Source organism: Eretmochelys imbricata, chromosome 10 (genome assembly GCF_965152235.1).
Source record: "Eretmochelys imbricata isolate rEreImb1 chromosome 10, rEreImb1.hap1, whole genome shotgun sequence".
Taxonomy (NCBI): Eukaryota; Metazoa; Chordata; order Testudines; family Cheloniidae; genus Eretmochelys; species Eretmochelys imbricata.
In genome coordinates, this window is record NC_135581.1 from 9,984,695 (window position 1) to 10,006,791 (window position 22,097).

The 22,097-nt window shown below is 42.5% G+C and overlaps 1 protein-coding gene across 3 annotated transcripts in view; it reads right to left on the minus strand.

The window, feature by feature from the left end:
* FOXK1 (forkhead box K1) overlaps nt 1-22,097 on the minus strand; it is a 73,015-nt gene that overhangs the window by 35,393 nt on the left and 15,525 nt on the right. The window contains exon 1 of one of the 3 annotated variants that reach the window (XM_077828023.1): nt 3,601-3,657. The exons of the other annotated variants lie outside the window; for them this stretch is intronic. Within the exon in view, the coding sequence (XP_077684149.1) occupies nt 3,601-3,602 (2 nt within the window). The 5' untranslated portion in view covers nt 3,603-3,657. Of the gene's footprint in view, nt 1-3,600; nt 3,658-22,097 lie in introns of those variants that run through there. 3 annotated transcript variants of the gene reach the window in all.

A 22,097-nucleotide genomic window follows, 5' to 3' on the forward strand; every position in this document is an offset into this window, starting at 1 on the left:
GAGACCAATTTGACACAACAGACTTATTTCAACTATCTTTATTTCAGTGTTATGGAATTCTCTATGATAATACCAGATGCCCAGTCTGTCCCCGCATTTGTGTCAGGACTGGACTGAAGAAATATATGGTTACTAAAGCTTTCAGTGGTTCCAAGCTGTTGCTGATCTTAATAGGTTTAATTGTACACAGCCCGATGACATTATTGTGCAGGACAGGTATATATGAACAGCAGGGGTATATGCTAGACCTTCTGCTTCAGCCTCATCCCAATGGGCATCTGTGTGCCAGTACGACTTAATCCACTCCATTGTCTCACCTCATTTCTACAGGAATGGTCTTTAGAATAAGGAACTTCACTCACCCCGCTCAGCTTCTCCACTATTCAACACTGCTACTCTATCAGTAGTGTGTATATTTTAGCCACTCTTAGCTCCTTGAGAGGGACCCCATGCCCTTCTTGTTTCCTTTTTACCATACTTCTTTGATTTGCCTTATATTTTTTAGGCTTTCTAGATAACTCTGCTTCGATTGCTGTTGTATATTAATGCTGCAGCTCCCCATCACAAATAAATATGAGTTAGAGTATGAACTATCCCACTATAAAGGTATGTTTAGATGAAGACCATTTAACATTGCTTTGGCTCTGAAGCCCTACCTGCAACAATCTGATTCAGTCACATGTCTTAGCCACACCCTCAAACTGGAAGGGAGGGGTGAAAACAGGAGAGCTGGGCCTACAGCATGAGTTAAAGATCAATCCATTTGCTGCTGTGGTGATTTCATGTTAAGAACTGCAGGCTTCCCTCTCCTCTGGAGCAGGACCCTGAGAACTACAACCAGTTTCAGCATAGTCTCCCTAGCTAGCACAGAGATGGATATTTTGTCAGAAAACTGTTACCAAAAAATCTGATAAGGTAGGTTTGCTTAATGCACTTTGACTTTTTTATATCTTTCCACAGCTGCACCTCAACCTAGGGTGACCAGATGTCCCGATTTTATAGAGACAGTCCCAATTTTTGGGTCTCTCTTATACAAGCTCTATTACCTCTCACCCCGTCCCAATTTTTCACACTTGCTGTTTGGTCACCCTATCTCTCCACCAGTAGTAGACATGGCAGGAACTTGCTAGCCAAGATATGGTAATTAAATTGTGTCAAGTCCTATCCTCTAAATCTGATTTAAAAGCTGGTAGCTACTTTATGCTACAGAATACCATTACAGCTGCATCTTGCTACACACCTAAACATGGTTACAATTTTCTTCTAATGTAGCCAGGGCCTAAGGAATCAATGCCACCAGGAAGCATGCACCCCAGATTCCCATCAACCTCCACTGAGTTTGAGGTGAGTATTCTATAGTAGGATCAGGCCCTAAAGGAGAACATTGTGCCTAGAATTGCTGTTAAGGTTTGGTTCTGTTTGAGACTGCTAATATTGGCTAGTCTACCTGTATTACTGATTATTCACACTGTTTGCATACTGTTGTGAAGCACTAGCTCAAACATTCACTAATTATTATGGACCTGTGCTGGTGAGAAACCAACTGGACAGCAAGCCTGTCAAATGTATGGGGTCGTCTTAAGTTTTCACCAGCAAAAGCTCTGTTTCCAATGATGTTGCGACTGAGTGCAGCTTTCCGCTGCACCAACTAAACTTTCGAACGTTCTCTTAGCTACTTTTCTTCCCTATCCCTGACACCAAAAAAGTTCACCCTAAATCTACACTGAAGTTTAGGATATGACATGGATTTATTTGAGAAGAAGGCAGAGAATGATAGGTGGTGCCTGGGTTTAAGCTTTCGCAAAGGAAGAGATAGGAGGGAAGAACACTCAGCACTAAATCAGGACTCTATGTTTATTTCTTTAAAAAAAAACACCAAAAACAAATCTGTTAAAAAGCTTCAAATAAGTTACAGTATTTGATTCATACCGCACGTCTCTTCAAGGACTCCTACCAGCCAATATTCTCTAATGTTTCCATCAAAAGAGACCACTTTGTGAAAGCACAGATTTAGACATAATATAACAGTGGCCTCCTTTAGATGCCTTTGGGAATTCCCAGTTGATATAGTTGCAGACCACATTTGTGCTCTGTAAAGCACTAAATTTTACTCAACTCTTGCCACTGGAGGTAGTTATGTCCAGTAATAACTGGCCATATAACTATCTGCCAGTCAGTGGCAGACTGTTGCAACACACACCATAATTTACACCTTAATTTCCTGCAGGAGAGGGGTTCGTATGCCTTGCAATGACCAACAGTTGGTTCTTCTGTGTTTTTAGTTTTGTTTTGTTTTTTAAAAAGCTGGTTCTCTCCATCCCATTGCACCTCCAAAAAGTGCATAAAAGCAAGTTGAAAAAAACCGACTTCACTGCCTGCATAAATTCCAGAGTGGTTGCTATGCCCCTGCTGCACAAGGCAACAGATAGGCTACAATGGTTGCATCCTGGAGATGGTTGCTGCCCCTGATTGCAGAGGTGTGGGTGCTGCTGGTATCACCACTGTGACAGACCCAGACCAGTGGGGTACAGGAGTCTGGTAGAAGGCAAATACACTGGCCACTGGATGAACAGTTTTCTGTTCCCTGAGTGACCAGAGCAGGGGCTGCACTAGAACCATAAAGAACCTGCTAGAACCAATTAAGACAGGCAAGCTAATTAAGACACCTGGAGCCAATTAAGAACATACTAGAATCAATTATTGCAGGCAGACTAATCAGGACACCTGGTTTAAAAAGGACTTCCCATCAGTTAGGGGAGGGTGTGCAAGGAGCAGGGAGTGAGAAGGCGTGCTGCTGGAGGAATGAGGAATACAAGCGTGATCAGGCTTCAGGAGGAAGATCCTGGGGTGAGGATAAAGGAGGAGTTGGCAGGAGGCCATGGAGAAGTAGCCCAGGGAGTTGCAGCTGTCATGCAGCTGTTACAAGAGACACAGTAGACAGTTGCAATCCACAGGGCCCTAGGCTGGAACCCGGAGTAGAGGGCGGGCCCGGGTTCCCACCATCCCTCTCAACTCCCTATTTGAGAACAAGAGGAGGTGACCTGGACCTAGTGAGTCCCACCAGAGGGGAAGGTCCCTGGCCTAACCCCTGACCCTCTAGGTGGGTCAGCAGAGACTGCGGGGATTGTTCTCCTCCCTTTCCCCATGCCGGTCAGTGATGACGTTAGCTGAGTGAACGGCAGGTTTGAGCCACTAGCAAAAGTGGCCAAACTGAGAGCTGCCGTGAATCTCTGAGGAAAGCAAATCCGCCAATAAGCGCGGGATCCACCAAGGCAGAGGAGGAACTTTGTCACACCACATAGAAAAGACAAGGCTTTTCAATAACTTCCTAGCCATTTCTCCTCACCCTGGACAACACAGAATACATCAAGGCAATGTTCATGTGGTGAACCAACGATAGTGACCACAAGCATTTCATCTACGTAAGATCTGCAAATAAAATGCTAGGAAATACTAGACTTTACATAAAACACTCACACACACACCCCTGCCAAAGCAGACTGTAGGGGAAATTGTTTGAAAGTAAAGAAACCACAATGAAAGGTCTTTACCACTACATGATTCTATATTGAACTGAGACACATTAGACAACACACTTACATAGGCTAGAAAGAGGATATTACAGCCTTGGTTTCTTTCTTAAAGCACACTGTGTGGCATTCAAGACCCAACAGCTCCTGTTAAGCTCTGATGCGTAATGGAAAAGGGAAGATACATTAGAGATTAAAAGGGCCAGGAAATAACATTTGAAAGTAAAGATTAATAGAACTATTAATAATTCAAGTTAAACCACCACAAAAAGCCAGATGACAAAATGAAGAGACACTGACTGTGAAGGACTCTAGATTTAAAAAAACAGTGTTACAGTTTGTCAGATAGTAGGCACTGAAGGAAAAATACAAAACAGGAATAAAATTTTAAGGTAAACCGTAGGTAGGTCTAGTATACATTACTCGTCACCAGCAAGTCAGTACCACCTGTGCTTATCCTCCTTATCTTGTCATAGCATGTGATCCCATTGTACTCAGAAGGTCCAGAAACTGCAGGGATGGCTCCTGCCTTCTCTGGTGTCCCTCTCTCCAGCAGCATGGCTTCTGCAGGAGCTGCACTGCCACTGCCTACATCCACCCGTTAGTTTGCGCACTAACAGCATCTGCATTTCAGAGTGGCACTATAATGGGGTTGGGGATGAACTGTATTTTATGCAATGCTTCATTATAAATATACTTTGGGGAATGGGCTCGCAAAAAAAAATAGTAATAATGGCATTTCTAGGGTTCACTTAGAATGGCAGGTAAGGGAATGAAGATCATGCCTGCTTTTTTAAATGGTGAGAATTTTAGTGCTTGCAAATAGTGCTGTGCTGATAGCCCTGAAGACTGAAATCTTCCCTTTATTCAAGTAAAATGAGCAATTCAGGCAGCAGCCATTCAATCTTCCTCTAACCACCCCACCAATGAGATTTAGCTCTGTGTTGAAGGACCACCTCTTAGGATGAAGGGGTGAACAGTCTCTAGAACTGATCAATTCCTCAGTTTATATTAGCACAGCCAGAGTGCCAATCACAGCAACAACTGTGATAACAGAGCCACTATCATAACTAGTTGCAAGGGTTTTATTACAAGCCTTCTTAGAGTCATTAAAAAAAAAAAAACCCTTAACTCTGCCTCCATAACTGTGTCTAACCTCAGTCCAAGGACCACAATCTTTTTATCCCTACCAATCTATATAATCAGATTCCAAGAATGCGTCTGTATGTTAATCTACAGCCTAAAATATCTGTTGAGTCATTGTGAAGTGATGGAAGCAACTCTTTGTTGAAGAGCTCTTTGTTCAGAATATCACCAGGCTGAATCATCACTGGGTTTTGCAGTGTCTTACCATCCAGTTTTTAAATTCTGGGACTTTGACTTTACAAGTTGCACCCATAGAACAACACAGGCTTTCAGCTATAGTTAGAACGTAAACTCCGGGCATAGGGACATTGTTTTATTTCTATATCTAAGGACTTGTCTTTACTACTGGAAAATCAACACTGCTGGAATCGATGCAGCAGGGGTCGATTTAGCAGGTCTAGTGAAGACCGGCTAAATCGACAGCAGAGCGCTCTCCAGTTGACCCCAGTACTCCACCTCCCCAAGAAGAGTAAGGTAAGTTGAATGGAGAGCGTCTCCCATCAACGCAGCGCAGTGAAGACACCAGGGTAAGTCAACCTTAGCTACGTCGACTCCATCTATGTTATTCATGTAGCTGGAGTAGAGTAACTTAGGTCAACTTACCCCAGTAGTGAAGACAATTCCCTAAGGTACCAAGTACATTTATGGCACTATAAAAAAAATAAAGATCTTGTCTTCACTAGACTTTATATTTGTCAAGTTAATTATTCCAAGTTACCTTGAGATACCTGACACTTTTACAGGCTGGTGTGGACTGTCCCTGCACATTTATTCCAAGCTACCAACGATTTTCCTTTATTCATCCCCAGAATGAAAACCAACATTTGTAGCTTGGAACAACCATGTGGGGAAGGTCCCCAGAAGTCTTTACAAAAGGTGTTAAACACTATAAGATAACTGGAATTCTATTAATTTGAGATAATAATCTAGTGAATAGCAGGAAAATTTAGTCAGGCCTGTCTATGAAAATTAATTTTCCCACAAATTAAGAGATCGCAATCTATTTCCTGTTCCTACAGTGTAAAGGAACAATCTAAAAGGAGATGCCTCAATCAATGCAAAGGAAGAACTACTGGTAAAATTTAGGCATCAGCATGCCCAGTGCCAACCTAATGAAACTTCAGTGATCTGCCTCACTTTGGCCCAAGTACGAAGCTATCCCTTGAAGTGCTGCCTCCATTTTTGAGAATATTTCAGATTAACATTTGCTGAAACTAGATTGTAACAATGCTTTTGATCATTAGAAAAGAGGTAAACCGTGCATGCTCAGTACGTCATTTGATAATTGACAACTGTTGATTTACAATTATCTTATTCTGTATATGTAAAATAATTTGTCCTTTTTATGACTAGAGTACATCCAAGCTTCAGCTTTTAAAACCCAATGTAGTTTGTGCTATTTGAATCCAAAAAGGGTCAAACTTTTTGCATTCCAGTAATTCTCACAGCCAAACCAAATTTTGTCTAACTTGGCAAAAATAAACTTGCTCTCAGCCTGAGTCTAAGCATGGATAGCATTATCCCAGAAAGGATTATTTCTGCCAAAGTTATAACTGTCTTAAACCAGGAGGGGTGCAGTGAAGCCCCTTCTTCAACTTTAAATAAAGCTTCTTTAGCTGGACACTATAATGAATGTTAGTAGATAACTATAGTGCAAACACATAGCAGGATAGCTGTTCAGAGGCTTGCTGTATGTAATATATGGGAGAGTAGTGTTCAAACACCTGGTTTTACATAGATACCTTCCCAGTCCTTTTGGTTTTTTTCTCCAAACAGAAATTTTTATTAAAACCCATTTTGTTCCCAAGACTTATTTCATCTACAATACCTGTGAGAAACTAAGTCATCTACTTAACTCAATTTATTTATCTCTTGAGTGAAAAGCTCATTTGTATAGAGATGGGGTCAAATGTTGGGAAGGAGAAACATAAAGACAAGGGACCATTGTGTGTATTTAATTACAGATAAACCCAAGGTAATAAATAAGGCATGTGCCTATCACCATGATCAGTTTACCTGTATGCTGTATCTGTTTCCCATGTGTTTTTTTATATTGGATGTTTCTTCAGGGCAGGGACAGTGTCATCCTCTGGATTTGGAAAGTACTTAACAAAATTGTGGAAGCAGCCAAAATGCATTAACACCCAGAGGCAAAGGCTCAAGACTTTTACCACTACTCCCACTCTCTCTCACCTTCCCTAACTCTTCATGTCCAGATTTAAACAGAAACCCTAACTATTCTTCTGAAAGCATAATGAAGTAAACACTCATTCCATGGGTAAGTCAGTGACAGATAGGAAATGGAATCATAACTTCAGTGGTGTCACCCTCTGTGATGCGGAAGGGGGGGCAAAATAAATTGCTTCTCCACCATCCCCTGGCTCCCAGCTCCAGGCCCTCCAGTTACTGGAAATGTTGAGGTTGGTATAATTTGAAAGCCCTTTCTCCTGTGGACACAATGCTATCAAACATGACAAACCTAGAACAATTATGTAGATATATTTCTAAGACTGTTTAAAAAAATCAACCTTCTTAATTATACTTTAACACAGGAATGCATTGCTTAGATTAAAAAAAAATAAAAATAAAAAGACATTGACCTTTGGTAATCCCAGGGACGTTAGCTTTGACATGTAGGACTGAAAACATTATATTCAAAGTCATCGTCTTGGTCTAGGGCACCACTGCTAGAAACATTGATCCTTGTCTGCATCACACTACCATTTCTCTGTACAAGGCAGGTTACTGACCAAACATTTGCAAGTTGGCAAGCATCTGGTCTTTGCACATGAGCATTTGATTAGCTGAAGAATTGATTTGGGAGTGTATAGTATTTCACATATAACTGGTGTGATCAGTCCATCCTCCAAAAGCTATCTATGTCCAACAGGGGAGGGTAGTTCTGGAAGCACTTGATTATTTGCCCTCTTGATAGCAGGCATAAATGCACCCTTTGTCTGTGGCAATTCCTGTTGTCTACTTCCACCAGTGTAGCCCTCCAAGCCTTGTAATGTTGATCTTCAAATGGTAAACTCAGCATTATGAACCACTCCAGGGCATTTATAATCTGTCTTCCAGGGCTGTGAGATGCAAATTCCAATTAGCAGTCCTGACAGATCGAATAAAGAGCAGCAAAGACTCAATCATCTTCACGTATCACCACACCACCCTGAAAGTTGGGTTTTATCAATCATTTAACTTCACTGAACTGCTTGATCCGTTCTGAGATATTGCAGCTCTCCATCATGCACGATAAGTCGCTGAGAGCAGAATGTGGATTGGATGCATGGAACTCGTCTCTCAAGTCCTGTACCCTTTGGGAAATGGCTTCAAACACATCCATATGTTTTTCAAAGGAGACACGCAAGTAACATTTTTGAAGAGCAATGAGAGTTCAGGTGTGTGCGTCTCTAGTGCATTGCAATTTTTTCCATGAAAGAATCTGGTTCACAGTATTGTTGCTCTACAAAATCCCCCAGATCTCAGAAACATCAGTACCATCAACAAAGGAGTCAATTGCATGTATCGATGTGAAAAATGTGTGCAGTTCACCAGGATGTAGATTCCACGATCCACAAAGATCATCAGCGGACATTATTAGCTGCTGAAGAGGCCTATAAAGCCCATGTCTAGTGTCAGAATATATTTTGAATCCATTCCACAGGTGTATTTGTTCATGCATTCCAGTTACATAAGGAATGTTAATGGAACTGAGCGATCAGTGGGGCTAACAGGTATGAATGGCAGGATACATACACATGTCATTCAGTCTGGCATCTCATGTAGTGCCATGTTAAGTTGTATCTTTCTCCTGAAATGGTGTGGTATGGTATATCCTGGATGGCCGGATTATTTGAGGATATGTCTTCTCCCCCTTCTGCTGAAGCTGTACTTGATTTTTTGCCTCTGGAGTGCATCCCACTTTTGCACAGTAAACAAGAGAGGTCAAGGTTAGTCAGTGTAGAAAGCTCTACAATTGTTGATTTAACTGCGGCGCCTGTGAAAACTAGACTTCTTGGCTTCACAAATTTTTGTACCTTGATAGGAATGTAAGTTAGTCATGAAGTCAAGAAGCTTCTTTGAAGAATGGCTCTTTGCTGGTTCAGACAGCACTTGAAGCTGGAATTAGTCCCCATTAATATGCTTTTGATAGCAGACCGTAACAGTAGCATGAAGGGTACCTGTTAGCATCTGCTGTATTTTCAAGGAAGTCTAAGTTACTGGCAGCACAAAAAAGAAATCCAGCTGTGACTAGGTCTAGGGAAATGTACATCCCTTCATTCACTTCAGCTGCAAACAAAGTTCTTCACTGCATGGAAGTCTTCAGACAGAGTACTCTGTTGTAGTCAATGGAGAAGCCAATGCTGTGCAGAAGATGCACAAGAAATTTGTTACAGGGTTTATAATGAACCATTAAAGCAACAGCCACTTGTAGCGGTAGATTACTCATACACCACAACAGTGCAGCATGTGTTGGCAACCTTTCTTTCACTCAAGCACTCATACAAGAGGCTTTGCAATGAAATGGCAGCTTTGTGCTCCATTTGCTTATTGTCAGACTTGCTGGTGCTAAAGTCACTGTGACCACCAGATGCACCACTTTAAGCAGTAGTACAGGTCACGCAGTATTATTCTTTCAGGTTTGGCATCAGCTATGGATCCCTGAAACTCTCAGAAAAAAATGCTTCCTGTAAAAATGTAGCAGCTGCAAACAGTCTTCATATTACCGTTGACATTAATACTTTCTTCCACTTTTGACAGTGCCATGTCTTTTGCAGCTTTTAGGGATATGCCCTGTGATTAATTTCTGTGGATAGGATTGCTAAAAACTACACATCCATATCCCACAGTTCATCTTCAAAAAGTGCTTTAAGAGCCTTTCTGCTAAGCATTTGTTCCTCTTCAATCCCGTTCAAACCACATATTTCTCTGTACTTAGACTCTGCATCAGCCATCACTTTCCCATCCATTAGAGCTTATGCAACACAATTTATGAATTTTCGCCAAGTCACTCAGTTTGCAGTAGTAAAATTAGTATTTTTTTCTGTTGCCTTTACCTTTTGACACAACACTTGTATACGTTCTTGGTATAGCACTCAATGTGATGTGATACGCAATGTCATTTGCGTATGCATCTTTTGGATCAATGCATGTACTTTACTTCCATGCAACAGTTCTCACTAACAGTGACTGCTTCAAACAGTTTCTCACGTGTCTCATGTTAAAACTGTGCTTAACGGACACTTTGGGGCTTCTGGATTATCCCAGTAAAAGGTGTTCTCAAAATGCATGCCATGGGACCTAATGTAAGGCATGTCTTGCCTACAGCTGGCACGTGTCCCAGCATCTTCACCTTTTTCCTGATGCCCGATGCACTTCTTCAACCTTGCCAAATTCAGTTTATGGGTGCACTTCTTATAGCATGTAAGGTGCCACCAAGCATTGCATTTAACTAGGTCCTCTGCCATGGTATTCACCAAAGATTCAGCTCCTGGTCTGTACTTCATCTCCCTCCTGATGCCTAAAAATCATCAAGACCAAAGTAAAAACAAGAATTTCAAAATAAATTATTCTGAGATTGTAATTAATTATGTTATGTAATTATGTGCATACTGTTTGCAAAGGGATTCCAGTAATTCCTGGCTGGATGCTGACATCTTAACCAGTGCCTCATTACATCTTTTTTGGCATAATAAACTAAACTAATAATCAATACCAGTGAACCACTCTTTTGCCAATGATGACAAAACAATTTGAAGCACTCCTTCCATTTATATTAATCTGTAATATTAAAAAAGTTAATCAGGTATCATGTTCTGAGCATTAACTGATAAACAGTACTGTCAGTCTAGAAAAACAATTTAATTTTTGTGACAACTGCATGTTTGACATGCCTGTCTTAAGTATAATTATAAAAAGTTGATTTTTAAGCATTTTCTCAAACATATATCTACGTAATTGTTCTAGGTTGTCACGGTTGGTACCATTCATGGGAGAAAGGGCTTCTGAATGATACCCAACTCAACCCACTTCTACCAAAACTGTATTATCAACAATTCCACCAACCAGGGGACCTGGAGATTGGGGGTAAGGGGGTCAGGAGGATGGTGGTGTGGCAGCAAGTGACTCCTGCCATGCCACAGAGGATGACAACATTGAAATTGAAAGCTCATGCTCAAATAAACTGGTTAGTCTCTAAGGTGCCACAAGGACTCCTTTTCTTTTTGCGAATACAGACTAACACGGCTGTTACTCTGAAACCTAACATTGAAATTATGATCCTATAGATTTTTAGAAATCTAATGACCTCTCCCTTACCTTTCTATCATTAACTTACCCCGGGAATTACACATGCTCCCAGTCTAAGGAGTTACTACCAGTCCTCCATACTCAGCACTAGAGAAACAGCCACAAGATGCTGGTCAGAAAATAAGTTTGTTTTGCAGACTAAAATATTTTTATCAAACAAATGTAGAACCACAGAAATCTAATCATGTTATACACTTGTTTGATAAAAAGATTTTGATCTTAAAAACAAATTTATTTTTTGACCAGCATCTTGTGGCTGTTTCTCTGGTGCTGAGTATGGAGGAGTGGAGTATCTTCATATTAGGGAGTCATGATAACAGAGGAAGAGTCAGCACTACCAAGTACTGGCCTTTCTGGAAAATCGTCACTGCTCTCAGCTAAAGCATGGACTAAGACAGTTTAGTCCAGGAGGTAAAGGCAGGGAAATCTAACAACAACACGGGCAGTTTTCCCACCCACTGGAAGCAAACAGATTTCCCATCGCCAAATGGCCATCAGTGTGATACATCAGCCCATGCCGCTGGAGAACTAGAGAGCCTGCACCTCAGAAAACATGCAAGACAAAGGAACATATCTGAAAACTGCACCATCCCACCCTGCTGGTGCCAGCAGGCACTGGTGTGTCCATAGCCCTAACGCCAGACTATATAGCAGGGGCTCTCAAACTGGGGGTCAGGACTTCTGAGGGGTTGCGAGGTCATTACATGGGGGATTGCGAGCTGTCAGCCTCCAGCATTTATAATGCTGTTAAATATATAAAAAAGTGTTTTTAATTTATGGTGCGGGGGGGGGTATCGCACTCAGAGGCTTGCTATATGAAAGGGGTCACCACTGCTATATGAGGACAAACTCCAGCTGCCTGCAAAAAGCTTGATGAAACCAGCAACCATTTTTGTCATTCAGAAGAAGTAGGGAATGCGCCACTTGGAACCATTAGCCAATGTAACCAATGAAGATTTAGTATCAGAACCTGCAGAGACTACCAATGAATAAAAATAAAAAAGACTATATTAAATATAACCATCGCTATGCTAATAAAAACTTAATTGAGAGATTTTTGCTACAGAAATTATGACTGAACTTCTATGGAACACAAGACCTGCTAACTAGCATTACAATTAAGAGGATTTTATCAATCACTTGCCTTGTGTGCTTCCCATGAAGACCAGTTTACATGAAGTGAGCTGTCTCACTTAACATTTCAGTTTCCGAGAGACATTTACCTCCCCTAGAGCGGACTTAAAATTACAACTATACATGTTTTTATTACAGTGCTTCTTACTAGAAATGGCTCTGATAGATGTTATTTCTCTTGCCTTCCCAAGCCAGGAACTCAAGTAACTAAGCTTCGTAATACTAAATGTGCCTTGACTACACTAGCTGCATAAATCTACCCCATAACCAGTGCCCTTGCACTATTGTCTACAATGCCTCCTATTGAGTGGCTAGGTCTGGACTAGCTGAACACTCCCGGAATTTGCTGGGCACTTCTTTCACAGCCAGCTTTCCATACTATTGATTGAACAAGCTGCAATTTCACGATTAGCTTAAGAATTTCCACCCATCCTCATCCTGGAGGGATAACTGGGTAAAACTTTATGGCCTTTGTTATACAGGAGGTCAGACTAGATCTAATGGTCCCTTCTAGCCTTAAAACCTACTAATTATTTTCCAAACAGCACTATTCCATTTCAGATCCAAACTAAAACTCTGTCCCATCATCGAAACACCCGCTCCCCTTTCTGCATATGTGTAACATGAAGTGCAAGCCATTCATTGTGGGAAAAGGGCCTTTTCTAACCTGGTTATCATGTCACCTACGTAGACATCCGAGGGCATGAAATATCAAAGCCTCTAGAAATAGAGAAAATGTAAGATTACTAAATTTTTTTAATTAACGCCAATTATGCCAAACCTGAATTTACACACAAAAAAGGAACGAAGGAGAAGAATGAAAATGGTTTCTTCATTCCAACAAGTGTTTCCCAATTGTCCTGTACCTATGGTAATCCTGCCATAGCAACCAGCAGTTTGTGTTTAGAAGGAGCATATATAGTAGGTTTTCTGTAGTCTCAACGGGGATGTGCAACCCCTATATGCTGCAACACAAGTGTTTTTTAATGTGCTTCAAGTTCCCAAAGTTTATTCAGTGATAGTCCGCGAGGAAAAGATGCAAATTAAGTGGGATCAACAGATACAAGACATCTCCAGCTTCAGAAAGGCAAATTAAAACAAGTGCCATTTCTCATTTTCACACGCAACTTTTTACTAACATTTTTCATTGCAGTTACATAAATTAAAAGTTATTTACCACATGTAATTCATCTATGTACAATTCTGTCAAGGTTCCTTCCCCACTCTGAACGCTAGGGTACAGATGTGGGGACCTGCATGAAAACCTCCTAAGCTTATCTTTACCAGCTTAGGTCAAAAAGTTCCCCAAGGTACAAAATATTCCACCCTTTGTCCTTGGATTGACCGCTACCACCACCAAACAAATACTGGTTACTGGGGAAGAGCTGTTTGGAAACGTCTTTCCCACCAAATACTTCACAAAACCTTGCACCCCACTTCCTGGACAAGGTTTGGTAAAAAGCCCCACCAATTTGCCTAGGTGACTACAGACCCAGACCCTTGGATCTTAAGAACAATGAACAATCCTCCCAACACTTGCACACCCCCTTTCCTGGGAAATGTTGGATAAAAAGCTTCACCAATTTGCATAGGTGACCACAGACCCAAACCCTTGGATCTGAGAACAATGAAAAAGCATTCAGTTTTCTTACAAGACGACTTAATAGACATAGGAGTAAATAGAAGTAAAGAAATCCCCTCTGTAAAATCAGGATAGTAGATACCTTACAGGGTAATTAGATTCAAAACATAGAGAATCCCTCTAGGCAAAACCTTAAGTTACAAAAAAGATACACAGACAGAAATAGTTATTCTATTCAGCACAATTCTTTTCTCAGCCATTTAAAGAAATCATAATCTAACACATACCTAGCTAGATTACTTACTAAAAGTTCTAAGACTCCATTCCTGGTCTATCCCCAGCAGAAACAGCATACAGACAGACTGAGACCCTTTGTTTCTCTCCCTCCTCCCAGCTTTTGAAAGTATCTTGTCTCCTCATTGGTCATTTTGGTCAGGTGCCAGCGAGCTTACCTTTAGCTTCTTAACCCTTTACAGGTGAGAGGAGTTTTCCCCTGGCTAGGAGGGATTTCAAAGGGGTTTACCCTTCCCTAACAGATACAAGACATCTCTAGCTTCAGAAAGGCAAATTAAAACAAGTGCCATTTCTCATTTTCACACGCAACTTTTTACTAACATTTTTCATTGCAGTTACATAAATTAAAAGTTATTTACCACATGTAATTCATCTACGTACAGTTCAAAGAACACACACAGGTTGCCTGGGGATCTACCTAGCACTGCATGTTACTGTGTATTAGTGGTGTTTGCAACACAGCAAGACAGGATTTTACACAGGCGGAGAATGTGCGCTAGTGCAACTGTGTCTATTTAAAACAAAAATTACCTGCATTATCAGGCAAAACACTAAGTATACACAAAGGTGTCTCTTAAAAGCACCAATAAGTAAGTTAGTTCTAATGAACCTTTTCTATTCAGCCCTGTGGCACACTTGCCATTTCATCCAAGCTCACAAATGTATAAACTAACACACCTTTCTACACACAGGCACATTTTTAAACAGGTATTTTGATCAAATTCCCATTTAGTGGGAAATGTGGTCTAGGGCAGTGGTTCTCAAACTGTGGGCCGGGACCCCAAAGTGGGTCGCAACCCCCATTTTAATGGGGTTGCCAGGGCTGGCTTAGACTTCCTGGGTCCAAAGCCCCACTGTCTGGGGCCGAAGCCTGAGGGCTTAAGCCTGGGGCAGTGGGGCTGAGATTACAGGCCCCCTGCCTGGGGCTGAAGCCCTTGGGGTTCGGCTTTGCCCCCTCCCTCACCTCCCCAAGGGTGCCAGGGATCGGGTGGGCTCAGGCTTCAGTCCCCACTCCTAGAATCGTATAGCATCTGATGAAGTGAGCTGTAGCTCACGAAAGCTCATGCTCAAATAAATTGGTTAGTCTCTAAGGTGCCACAAGTACTCCTTTTCTTTTTGCGAATACAGACTAACACGGCTGTTACTCTGAAACATAGCAATTTTTGTTATCAGAAGGGTGTAATGGTGCAAAGAAGTTTGAGAACCCCTGGTCTAGGGTTTACAGCAGGAGACAGGTGGTCTAGACTTCGGGGTTCTAGTGCCCATCCTGACACCACGTGTACACATACACACAAATGCTTCTTTCTTCTCCTGACATATTTACTCAGCGATGTCCCAACACATGTGTGACACCACACATTAGTGTTTGGGATATCACTCTTCACTAATTCAGTAGACATCACAAAAGGAGTCAGCAAGACAGATTAGAACACAGCAAACAGTCTATGTACATACTATCTTGGTATAATCAGCAAGTCTGAGAAAAGAAATACTAAAAAAAAAAATCCCTAACATCACAGAACAGCAAAATGCTACTTTGGCAATATATATTCTTTAAAAGTTTGAGAGAGCCTGGTGAGGGCTCTTTGAACATTTCAACATTGAAAAGGAGAAATCATAGCTTCGAAGAAAAGTTTATACTTAAATGATGCTGTTGCAATTTAAATCAGCTATTCCATTCTCTATACATATATCTTGACTAGGTTATCTTGTTGGCTGCCTATAAGACAAATTTTAATTACAATCAACAACACACACATCAATTGATAAATCCACACAAAAATAAAATATATGACAGCGACATTGCTCCTATCAAGAAAAAAAATACTGGTTAATGTCTCAAATAAGAGGATGCTAGACTGTTTATTTCTCTCTACTAAATTCTCCTAGATGGAATCAAGTGTTGTGACTAATTCTGCCTTTCAATACCTTTTGATGGTTTCTTCAGTGCTGTTTTGGGTTTTGCCATTCCCAAATGCCTAGGGATGTCAGATTCATTTCTATTCTGCCATTTGAATCTTCACTTTACCAGTCTTATTTACTATGCTATATTGCTCAAAACTGAGAAGAGCAAAAACCTAGTGCAGTCATCCTTTCCTAAATAAAAGCCACAGTTCATGAAAATATCTAATTTCTCCAAAGTATCTCAAGTGCATTTCATAGAAGGGAGAGAGAGAACTTCCACAGATTGAACCTAGCAATTGGTTTAACACCAACAATGAAACTGGCAGACAGGAGATTCCCCTGTGGTCCAGACTCAGGTGCGCAGTGTAACTTTTTAGATGGCTCAGCTCAATCAGTTTCCAAGGCACCAAGGTTTTACTTTGTAAATTAATGAGATACAAGCAACTCAGCTCAACGCAATACTTGAAAACCTACTGAAAAAGCTCCCCTAGAGAAACACTGTTTTCTAACTGTGTTCCCAGATCCAAGAATGAGAGAGTGTTTGCAGCTCTGGGAATCCACCCACATTAGTTTTGACACCTGTGAGCCAGCTGGCCAGTATTTTATCTTAATTTGCATCATTGTCTACAAGCAGTTGAAGGGAGCATACCACACATCAAAATCTCAATCATTTATGCGCCTTCATAAACGCCTAAAATTCTAGACCAGGGTAGTAAACAGGTAGACCACAGGTCTAATCTGAATCACCAGATGCTTTTGAATGGACCCCAAAAATCTTTTTATTTACTTATTATCATTACTGCTACTATTTTCTTTGAAGTCTGTATCTTGGTTATATACCTTGGCCAAGAAATTTGGACCTTGACAAAAAATGAATTGACTACCCCTGTTCTAGATCCAATTAAGACAAACTTACTTATAGATTAAACAACTGCATCCTACAAGTAAGGAAAAGTGTAAAACATTTGCTGAATGTAACACAGCCATGTGGTCTGACGGATGTTTCCAGATGGAATGAAACCATGGAAGATGATTCCCAAGACCAATGCACAGTGTATTCACAGCTCTCAAAGAACTCTATCAGGAGACTAGTGGTTAAAACCACTGAGACACAACCCTTGTACTTTGGCCAATGACTCAATTAAAGTCCATTATACCACCCTATAAAACATGCATGCCAATAAAACTTGCCGGTTACTCAGTGCCCATTCATCAGCAGCAGGAAACAAAAAGGGAGTGCTGTAATTGTGCCTCACTAAGTCTTATATTTCAAAACACTGTAGTCAGTTTCAAAATATTCCATTCATTCTAAATCAGAAGTGCTGAACACAGGGCTCATTGCTATCAGAGGATAGGTTTTTTCCCCGTGGTGAATATTCAGTGCTGCTGTTCCTTTAAAGCAGGGGTCTCAAACTCAAATGACCACGAGGGCCACATGAGGACGAGTACATTGGCCCGAGTGCCACATCACTAGTACATTGGCCCGGCCACTGCCCCGGCCTCGCCCCCATTCCACCCCTTCCCCAACCCTGCCCCACCCCTTCCCCGAAATCCCCACCCCAACTCCGCCGCCTCCCTACCCCCAGGGGGAGCAGGAAGGGTGCAGGGTGTGGCAGGGGGTTCTGGGCAGGGGGTCGGGGTGCAGGAGGGGTGTGGGGTGCAGCAGGGGGTCAGGGTGCAGGAGGAGCACGGCAGGGGACTCAGGGCAGGGGGTCCGGGTGCAGGAGGGGTGTGGGGTGCAACAAGGGGTTTGGCTGCAGGGGGCGGGCTCTGGCCCAGCATGCACTGGGGGGCAAGGTAGGCTCCCCACCTGCCTGTCCTGCCCCCGCGCCACTCTGCTCCGGGAAGCAGCCGGAACCTGGGGGGGGTGGGGGGGCGGCGGCAGCAGCACAGGGGTCTGTGCATTGCGCTGGCCATGCCTCCAGGCACCACCCCCCGCAGCTCCCATTGGCTGGGAACAGGGAACCGCGGCCAATGGGAGCTTCGGGGGAAGGTACCTGGAGGCACAGCCCTGTGCCCCTGCTCCTGGCCACTTCCCGGAGCAGCGTGGGGGCAGGGCAGGCAGGTGGGGAGCCTGCCCTGCCCCTGGTGTGCGCCAGGCCGGGCCGCTCTAAGTAAACGCTGGGGAGGCCACGGGGAGCTGGCGGGCCACAGAAAATAACCCCGCGGGCGGCGTGTTTGAGACCCCTGCTTTAAAGGGATTCAACCACTGTGGTCCAGCAGGATGAAGAGGAGAATATTGTGAGGGTACAGAGTCAAACACTAGAAAATCTAATGTAATTAGACACATAATACAAGGCCCTAGATAGACAAACCTAACAGGTCTTTGTCTCTTATTGGAGTCCTCCCAATCCCTCACAGTTAAGAAAAGCAAGTGGGCCTTGCAGCATGCTCTGAAGGTCAATAAACTAGGACTATTTCGGACCCAGTCAGTGTGAGCTCCAAAGCTGAGAATGCCATAGCAACTGGTCCTTCTATACGAGTGCAGCCCCAGCTCAGCACGCCTGCTGATCTCAGCTGTGGGATATAAAGGAGAGGGGAGGCCAAGTAGCTCCAGGAAGTTAGCAGTGATTAGCCCCTTCCCACCATATTTTTCCAGTAGAATTCTGTTTGAGGCTCCACAGTTGTCATGTAGATATGAGCACAATTTAAATAAACATTAAGTCTCTGGTCAGCTGGAAACAAACGGAGTAGAGAGGTGACCCTCCTAGTCCGTCCCAACCCTGCTCTGTGTCAATAAATCTTAACCTGGCTGTTTGAGCAGCGTTTAATCATAAATGGATTTAAACAAGCTCAGGAATATAAACAGGGGTGAATACCACTCACTGCAAGTGGGGGAGAGAGTCTACACTGGAACATGTACGTGTACGTCTACACTGAAATAAGAGGTCAGCTAACTTGGACTCATGGGGGCTCTGACCGTGGAGCTAAAAATGCCTGTGTAGACATGTGGGCTCAGGACCCTCCCAAATCACAGGCCCCAGAGCTCAGGCTCTAGCTTGAGCCCAAACATCTACACAGCGATTTTACAGCCCCAGAAGCCTGAGTCAGCTGACCTGGGCCACCCACGGGTGTTCAATTACTGTGCAGATGTACCCAAAGAGCCTGATACTGAGAGGTGCTCAGGACCTGTTGCAGAACTGGGTCCTAAGCAACGAACAGAGTAAAGAAGTGGAAAACCCATTAGGGATAATGTATGAGCATCTGATGTTCATTTAAAAGTCATACACAGACTAAAAGAGTTCAAAATCACAATCAGAAACATGCAGTGGTGTTGTAGCCACATCTGTCCCAGGATATTAAAGAGACAAGGTGAGTGAGGTAATATCTTTTACTGGACCAACTTCTATTGGTGAGAGAGCCGCTTTCAAGGTCTTTGTAAGCTTGAAAGCTTGTCTCTCTCACCAACAGAAGTTGGACCACTACCATACCCACCTCATGTCTCTAATCAGAAACATGGCATTCAGGAGCCAGAAACAAAACAACTATGTACGCTATTTAATATATTTATTTTTTATAAGAATTCGAAATTGTTTAGAACACCCACTCAGATGTATGGAAATAAACTATTCTCCTGATTTGGTCCCACTGCCAGTAGGGATACAGTGGTGTTTATTCCTTCCTCTGTTGCTAATCACGCTACAATTAACCTGTCTTTTTTTTTTTTTTTTTTTTAAAAAAAGGAGTACTCGTGGCACCTTAGAGACGAACAAATTTATTTGAGCGTAAGCTTTCGTGAGCTACAGCTCACTGAATGTGTTCGATGAAGTGAGCTGTAACTCACGAAAGCTTATGCTCAAATAAATTTGCTCGTCTCTAAGGTGCCACGAGTACTCCTTTTCTTTTTGCGGATACAGACTAACATGGCTGCTACTCTGAAACCTGTCTTTTTTTGCTTACTTTCTGCATTAGAATCAATGGAGCAAGCACAGCAATAGTAAGAATGGCTGTTTGTTACCCATTACAAGGGGAGCTCAGCTTACATAAATGGTGAATGTACATTCAGGGGACATTTTGCAAGAATTTAAATATGTAAACTTGTGGGCTGGACTGGATGCCTGTTTGGACTGAGCAAGGGAGCCTCTAAGACACACATTGAAATACAGCTCAGGTTAATTTTGATTGAAAGAGGTTCAGTGATAACAGCTATTCAGTGTTTTATGGGAAATAAATTGGTGGTCTCCAGGCTCCTCCTATTAGACCGACCGATATACACAGCACAGGAAACACCATAAGAACTGGCACTCATGCTGGGAGTGTGGGTAGCAGCAGAGAGGTCATGGTCTGAGTGGGTGTCTTCCCTCAGGCTAAGTGGAGGCACACTGACAGGACCATGGAGCCAAATATTGAACCTGTTCTGGAGACACAGAACTTCACTTTGTAGGGCTGTGAATGTGGCACCTTTGACCAAAAAAAAAAAAAAAAAAAGATAGACTTTTACTGTTTACTGTTTAAAACTGATTACTGTATTTCAGAAACCTCAAACGTTCATGTAAAGTTGCCTGGTAACATCCCTTTAAATGAAGCTAACAGTACAGAACAAGCAAAACAGAAGTTCAACAAAGGCAACATCAAAGAGAAAAAATTCCTATTACTTATATGCCCCCTTACAATAAGCACCAACATGATTAATAATGGATTCGGTATATTACTGAAGAGGGTTACCACAGCAGCAAACAAGGTTTCCCTCTTTCTCAACTCCCTCCTTTGCTGGCCTGACAAAGTGACTGCCAATATACAGGTGAGTTGCATCATACACGCATTTAACTTACGCGAATTCAACTATACGTGCTCGGCACAAAAAAGAAAAACAACAAGATACCTGTAAATAGCGTGGGGGATTCCGCCCACCATTCCACTCAATAAAAGCGTATGCCCCAGAGTGAGCGTGAGATGGGAGACGTGAATCTGCTGTTCCCTCAGCCGGTCTCAGTTCCCGCATGCCTCTCATCGTGTGAGCATCTCGCCAGGCTGAGTGTGATTCTAGTGTTTAAAGATACGTATTTTTTGTACAACATGGCCCCTAAACGCAAGCCAACTTCTTCATCTGGTGCTCACCCGAAGAAACAGCGATCTGTTCCAACGCTGGAGGAAAAACTGGCTGTGTTGGACTTTTTGAGAGACTGTATGTCGGTCTCCAACGTGGCGCATAAATATGGCCGCAACGAATCCAGCATCCATGCCATCAAGATTCGAGAGAGAGAAATTCATCAAGCCATGGCTCCAATAACTGCTAAGGTGACGAGCCAGGTGCATGGTAAGACTTTAGTGAAGACTGAAAAGGCATTAAACTTATGGCTGGAAGACATGAACCGTGAATGTGTGCCTATCGATGGCAACACGTTGCAAGAAAAGGCTCTTAGCCTCTACGCGCTGTTCAAACCTCCCGCCGAAGAGGGAGAGCCTTCTGATGAGAAGGAATTCAAAGCCAGCCAAGGTTGGCTTAACAGTTTTAGGAATTGCTTCAACCTCAAAAATGTGCAGACTACCAGTGAAGCTGCATCTGCCAATGAAGAGGCAGCAAAAGCCTACCCTGAACAATTAAAGAAAATCATAGAAGAAAAGGGCTATCTTCCCGAACAAGTTTTTAATCTAACGAGACTGGGCTCTTCTGGAAAAAAATACCCAACCGCACTTATATTTCAAAATCAGAAAGACAAGCCTCTTGCTTCAAAGCAGCTAAAGACTGTGTGACTGTGTTGTTTTGACGATACGCGATTTTCGCCTTACGTGCTGACTTTAGAACCTAACCCCCGCGTAAGATGCGACTCCACTGTACAATGAAGCACTACCTATCTGAAACAAAGGAGGGCAAAATGGAATAATTTTTTTAACGAACATACCATACAGATCTTTTTCCTTCCCCTGCACCTCTACTCCATCAGATGATGGCAAATTGTCTATTAGGTCACATAAGCTACGTTACCAAGAAGGAAGCCTGTCACTGTCAGAGAGCTGCAAAAGAGACATCAGAGAGACAACTGTCCAGATTTGGCCACCCTGCAATACAAACTAATGCCAGCTTCAAGATCACCAAACAGGACTTGAGTTACATTTGAATCAAGACCCTCTGGTGGAGAAAAGGCAATTCAACAGTTCACAGGGCAAAGCTCAGTAATTTCTCCTCTTATCTATTTCCTGATTTTCATCAACCATCTTGAAGTGCATTCAACTACTTCATGTTCTTATCTAAATCT